This window comes from Acanthochromis polyacanthus, chromosome 9, assembly GCF_021347895.1.
Source record: "Acanthochromis polyacanthus isolate Apoly-LR-REF ecotype Palm Island chromosome 9, KAUST_Apoly_ChrSc, whole genome shotgun sequence".
NCBI classification, from domain to species: Eukaryota; Metazoa; Chordata; class Actinopteri; family Pomacentridae; genus Acanthochromis; species Acanthochromis polyacanthus.
The window spans coordinates 27821998-27828493 of record NC_067121.1 but is presented as its reverse complement, the minus strand read 5'-3'; the positions used below and the strand labels follow the sequence as shown (position 1 = coordinate 27828493).

Genomic DNA, 6496 nt, shown 5'->3' with positions numbered 1-6496 from the left:
TTTCTTTTTAACTGTCACTGTAATGGAGGGAGCAGCTTGGATGTACTGTGGCTGCTCTGTCTATTGTGTTGATGAAAAAACCGTTCAGTTCGTCTGAAGAAACTCATCAAATCTGTGAAAAACACTGACATGTCAGGAGAAGAACATTTTTTTCTTGACAACACAGAGAACTGTGATGGCTGGGCAGTAATTTGAAGAAGAGATTTGACAGATTGTTGGAGAGCACTAGCTCAATAATCACACCTTTGATTGTCCTCTTTCCGCAACTTGCAGGTTCCCTTGGTGACCAGCTGGGTTCGAGCCCACAGGGAGACCTGCTGAATATATCCACGATTCTGATTGGAGAAGCAATTATAACCAGAGTGGCACACAATGGAGAAACTAGTGGCGTGGTGTGTGTGGTAATTGTATGTCAGGAACTGTCTGTAGGTGGCTGAAGATGGTTATCCACGTTCAAAATTTAAAGGTTGCAAAAGGGCAAAACGGTGGAACAGCTTTTGTGCAGCTGCCTCGTTTCCCTCTTCCTCGTGACGCCGTGGTGACGGCAGGGGAGATTAACTTCCCAGAAACGTCACTAATCGCTTTTGTCCTCGCGTTTTATTTAATGTCACAGAACACACATGTATTTACAAAACCATTCACGGCGGTACAGCAAAACAATCACAGAGAAAATGTCTTGACGGTTTCACATGAGCATCAAACACTGAATGGCAAATGTCCTGGAGGTCATTTTGATTGCATATGAAGGGTGAAATGTGGCATACTCCAGTGTCTAAATGCAGTTACCAACAATAACACAAAACATACATACTATAGAGATGAATCTGAAAGGTACTGTAATAATCCTTTTCTCTTCGTGTGGGTGTTTGAGATGCAAAGTACAAAGATCACTTTACAGGTCAACTATTCAAACAGCACAGTGTATTCTGACTGATTGTACAAAGAAAAAAGAAATCAGCCCACAGTATAACTCAGGGCACACTGATTGTAAGCTTTGATTTTCAAGAATTCATATGAAATTCACCCCAAAAATTGCTTCCAAAGTAGCCTGCAGTATTTTGGCGTGAAATTTCTCGTGAATGTGCCTAATCAAGCTGAAAAATGGCTGCTTAGGTTGGTCTGGGTTTATGAATTTTGGACAGGGAAGTGGTCAGAAATGACACACAAAGTTGAATCATGAGGAACTTTTTGATATTAAAAGAAAAGTTCCACATTTTGAAGAATACACTTAATGGCGTACTTGCCATGGACTGCATATAAAAGACTGATGTAGCCATCGTGATGTCAGTCATTACTTTGTAGACTGAAGTCTTGAGTTTGAAATTTAGGCATGGCAATTTGCTTCTGAAAGTAACTGTGATGAATAAGGGTTGGCATCAGACTGAGAACCAAGCAGAAAGCTCCTGTGCTGATAAAACCAAAGTTCAAGTGCCAAAAACTGCAATAACACGAATGGCACCTTGAGACAGACTCCAAAATCATATCTCCATTGTCCTCCATGTTAAAATGCCCAACTTTACAGTGAAAACACACATTTACAGACTGATATAAAAATGATTTGGGTCTCTATAGCTAGGTTCTTCATCCATGACAGCTGTGTGTAGAGTACATTTTTGTCTAACTTGCTCATTTAAATTGTATTTAGGGTTAAAGTTATGCATAATTGAGGCAAAGTCTGCTTTAAATTACAGATGGGACCCATCTGTCACTCTGCCTCAGCTCCTCTCACACTCTAAATCTTTGCTAATTTTTTTAATTAAGAGTTAGGCAGAGTCAGACACTGCCAAAATGACAGTCTTTGCTTAGCTAGCCAATTCTGTCATACATGTTAGTCTGGCTGGACCTCATTATCATTCTGCTATAGGGGGTAAAAACACTGATATGTTTGTATTTCTTTCAACCAATCACATTTGTCTTGGACAGAACTAAGTAGGATGTGGGACCATAATTTACAAAATTAGCATCATCCTGTGTTTAAGGAGGCTTCAGACTAGCCATAAACACCATGAACTCATCAGGAAAATGTTTACCGAGGTGACAAATTAAGTGAAAGGTAGTGCCATTTTCTCATAGACTTCTAAATAATCTGATGTATTTTGCAGCTAGAGGAGTCGCCCCCTGCTGGCTGTTAAAAGGAATGCAGGTTGAAGTCTACATCCTCTCTACAGAAGGTACTTCCATATCTTATATACAGTATACGGTTCTTACTGAGATTTAGAAGAGAAGACTGACATCGCTTTTATGTTTGTATGGTAAATGAAGCTGCAACCAGCAGCCAGATAGCTTAGCTGAACACAAAGCCTGGAATCAAGGAACATCCAGCCTGGTTTGGTCCAGTGGTGACAAAATTCACCTTTCAGCACCACGGACGCACACCCATAAACATGTTTGTTTGAATATTACCATCCACACAGACACAGACAGGAAATAGCTTAATTTCCCAAAACGTCAGATGCTTCTTTCAACAAAATAATTCACATATTGATTTCTTTGTGAATCATAATCATGCTGGGTGGTGCTTCCTCCACTCTCCTTCCTCTCAGAGCCAAAGTAAGAACATTCTGGACGGCGTGAGACATTCTCAGCAGGAGCTCCTTCAGCCCAGCTCTGTACTCTTTTCGGATCAGGCAGTAGAGCACCGGGTTGAGACAGCTGTTAGCATGAGCCAGGCACACAGTCAGGGGGAAGGCGTAGGCCTGGGCGTTGTAGAAGGCTTTACTGAAGGGAACCAGGTCAAATTTGATCAGCACCCCCCACAGGGTGAGAGCCTGGTTGGGCAGCCAGCAAATGAAAAAGGACAGAACCACGATGGTAACGGAGCGGGTGACCTTGGAGCGGCGTCGATGGCGTCCTCTCTCACACTCTGACTGTTCTGTGACGTTCCCACTGATCACGCTGCCCACGACGCGCCGGCTCAGGATGAACCTCAGCAGGAGGAGGTAGCACACGGAGATGATGATCAAGGGAACTACAAATCCCAGAAGGACCTTCTGTGTTTGATAGAGTCCAAGCAGGACTTGGGGATCCCAGTGACCTGAGTCGGAGTCAGAGAACCGAACTAAGCACAGCTCATCATCTGCAGACACCTGAAAACACAACGGCTGAATCAGAGGATGTTCACTAAATACATAGAGCATCAACTGCAGTGATTCTAGACTTGGGATCAACGGGCCAAATCAGGCCCCTTATAGGGTGCCAACTGGCTGTTAATTTATTGTTAATTTATTCCCACTGAAATTAGTTTTGTGTAGTAAGTTTTCAATAATGTCATTCTGGCTTTAATTAATTTGAAAGTGAATACTTTCAAAGAACAAAGTACCCTTAAAAGCCAGTGCGTTTTATCTGATAAATATTCATTTTTGTTAATTAACTGGCTCCTGGCCTCTTGTCATTTTACTGAAGTCTCCCAAAGGAAAACCAATGTAATTGTCCCTGATAAACTGACAGCAAAAGTAAATCAGGACTGGAGTGAGTCTGAATTCAACAAACCTGGACTGTGGTGGAGTAGAAGGCGTGAGGCAGCGTAGCCACCAGTGACACCACCCAAATGGCTGAACTGGCCCACTTGGCCCGAGCGGTGGCGATCCTCGGACTGCCCATCTTCAGGGAGGTGACCAGGGAGTGGTACCGGGTCACACTCATGGCAGTGAGGAAGAAGACGCTGGCGTACATGTTCATGGTGGTGACCGAGCTCACGATCTTGCACATGACCCGACCAAAGGGCCAGCGGAAGTCCAACGCCGTGTCCACGGCCCAGAAGGGCAAGGTGAGGACGAACTGGAGGTCCGTCAGCGCCAGGCTCATCACGAAGCAGTCGATGGAGGAGTGGTGGTGGCCCCGACGGCGGGAGTGGAGCAGGAAGAGGGCCAGGAGGTTACCCACAAGGCCCAGGACGCACACCACCAGGTAGACCAGGGCAATGAGGACTCGCACCTGTCGAGCACAAAGGGTAGCTTTTAAGTTTTTTACCTTGTTAACATGTCAGTATGATGTTTGGAATACATTGGTAGAAGATGCATCATGAGAGAAATAAGATGACAACACTATGACTACTTTGAAACTGCAGTGGACCGATAACAACAGCACAGATTCAGATGTCAGTGCACCAAACCAAAGGAACCAATCCTGTCTTCTTGCATTGCGAGGCTTTCTGTAGCATCGTTAATCCTCAGAACTGGTTCCTGGGTTTAAACAGATGCACCTAAATCGCTCCAATATTACAATCTGTCAAAGTGTGCACTGTAAAAGGAATTTTTAAAAACAGTTTTCAAATGTAATATTGTCCAGATTTTGCCTATTTGAATTAAATAATAAGTGGTAAAAACACAGAAAGGAGTAATAATTTACAATCATAAAGAAACAGACCAAAACTATAAATAACGTCCACATAAAAAAAGTCTAATGCTAATTCATTCTTTTACAACATTTGACTGTAAAATTAAAATAATTTAATGGTATTTAAATGTAAAAAAATGTTTGTTGTTTAACATATATTTGCCAATATTTAGAAAAAAATATGCATCTATATTAAGCAATGAAAAATGTTTCATTTTTTCATGTTACATGTTTCACTTGTTGAATTGCATTTAATGTCTACTGAAATCACAGAAAAAAAAATGAATTTACATGTTAAAAAAGCCAAAAGTGTACATATTGTGCTCGTCAAAAGTCTGCATTTTTACATTTTTGTGACCTTAAATTTGCACCGTTTTACTTTATCTGTTGTTTTATTTTATCTAAATCAATAATAATATTATATTACTGATATTTGCTGTTATTTAAATTTAATATATGTTTATTTTTTTATAGTATTTTTTTAACATACTAACATTTTTTTCAGGTATCTTTGCTGCCAGATTTTCACTTTTTTTTTCTATAGTTATAGATCAGCAGTCAGGTGAGCTGGTGTGCTGAGCTGCAGCTGGTGTAAAAAGAGAGGCAGAGACTTCATATATCTGCACATTTTAGAGGAAGCAATAATGTAGAGCTACATTAAAGCCACTTTAACACGTCTAAATATGGAAATTTGATACAAAAATATGACTTTTTAAGGGTTCAATTAGTAAACAGAGAAGGGCTTTAAGTGGCCACAAATAAATCAAAATGAAAAAATATAAACACAAGCGCAATAAGAACTGTCTTCAAGCGAACTCTAATGTGATTCATGCACACTTAATATTTCTTCTGAAACATTTACTGGGTTTATCCTGTTGGATTTTTAAAAGAAACCTACTGCCAGGTTGGCACTGTCTCCATGCAGGTCCGGCGAGGACTCCTTGGAGAGGATATGGAGCCAGCAGTTGAGTGAGAGGTTGAAGGCGGGCAGGCTGGAGGCTGCTCCTGTGGGACTGACCAGCTCCGAGATCTCCCGTTCGTCCTCCTCTCCTCCGCACACATTCAGAGCGCTCAGAGGTCCGGAGGAGCTGCTGCTGTTCTGCATGATTCTGCAGAGAAAAAGGCGACTTACTTTGTCAAACAACTTCTCTCCTCTGCCGGGCTAACTTGCAGACTGCGTGCGCACAGGTGTGGATCCAAACAACCCCATGTCTCTCCTCCTGTGTTTAAGCTCAAAGTCTCAGCCAGAGATCATCTCCTGTGCGCGTATCATGAGGACTTCTACGCTGATTAATCCGCATCAGTCTACTTTCCTGCGCTCAATGTTGAAGTGTGACATGATGCAGCTGCCTCTCCTGTCAGTGAAGCCGACAGCATCCTCTCACTGAAGGCTTTTATACTCGCTGTAGCGCTCAGTCCGCCGCCTGATGGCGCGCTAAAATAAAACCTGCCTGACAAAACGAAGTCAGCCAAAATTGATTTCAGTTGTTGCTGCTGATAGTGGCCCGACCAGTCATTAGATTTAGGGGGCAAATATTTTTTTCACAATGGCCCAGATAGCTTTGAATAGTTGTTTTTTTGCTCCTTAATAAATAAAATCATCATTTAAAAACTGTATTTTGTATTTACTTGAGCTACTTTTGTCTCATATTTACATTTGTTTGATGATCTTAAACATTAAAGTGGAGAAAATATGCAAAAAAGTAAGAATATGAGAAGGGGCAAATACTTTTTCATGGCACTGTATCCTCATAACACCTTTTGTATGATGTTATATAGGATGACATTTTCCTTTCCTGCAAAGGGTTGTTAACGTTCATCTGAAATGAATAATGCAGTAGATTTCACAAAGCCAGAGAAGACAGAAAGACACAGAGACGTGTGTGTGTGTGTGTGTGTTTTGATTTGCATTTCTTATACATCTCTGTTATTCACACAATGTGTCACTGTGATCTCGTGTGTTTGCAACAGAAAAGAAGGAATTCGTCATTTCCTCGGGCAGCTCCAACCTGCCAAATTGAGCGTGCAAACAATTTACAAATCTTTCATCTGCATCTGCAAATTTACTTGTCATCAACCCTAATTGGTTTGCCATAAGGGATCCTCACCCTAAAACTACAACCGGAGGAAATGTGTTCCTGTTCCTTTGGCCGCATCAGTT

The 6496-nt window shown here is 41.6% G+C and overlaps 1 protein-coding gene across 1 annotated transcript; it reads right to left on the bottom strand.

Moving 5' to 3' along the window:
• Positions 1-578: 578 nt before the first annotated feature.
• On the bottom strand, positions 579-5724 carry LOC110948969 (relaxin-3 receptor 1-like). Its single transcript, XM_022190757.2, has 3 exons — positions 5234-5724; positions 3490-3933; positions 579-3086 (listed from the first exon to the last, which is right to left on the bottom strand). Exons 1-3 carry the CDS (start codon positions 5438-5440, stop codon positions 2475-2477), a joined length of 1263 nt encoding a protein of 420 aa, XP_022046449.2. The 5' UTR covers positions 5441-5724; the 3' UTR covers positions 579-2474.
• Positions 5725-6496: the final 772 nt, after the last annotated feature.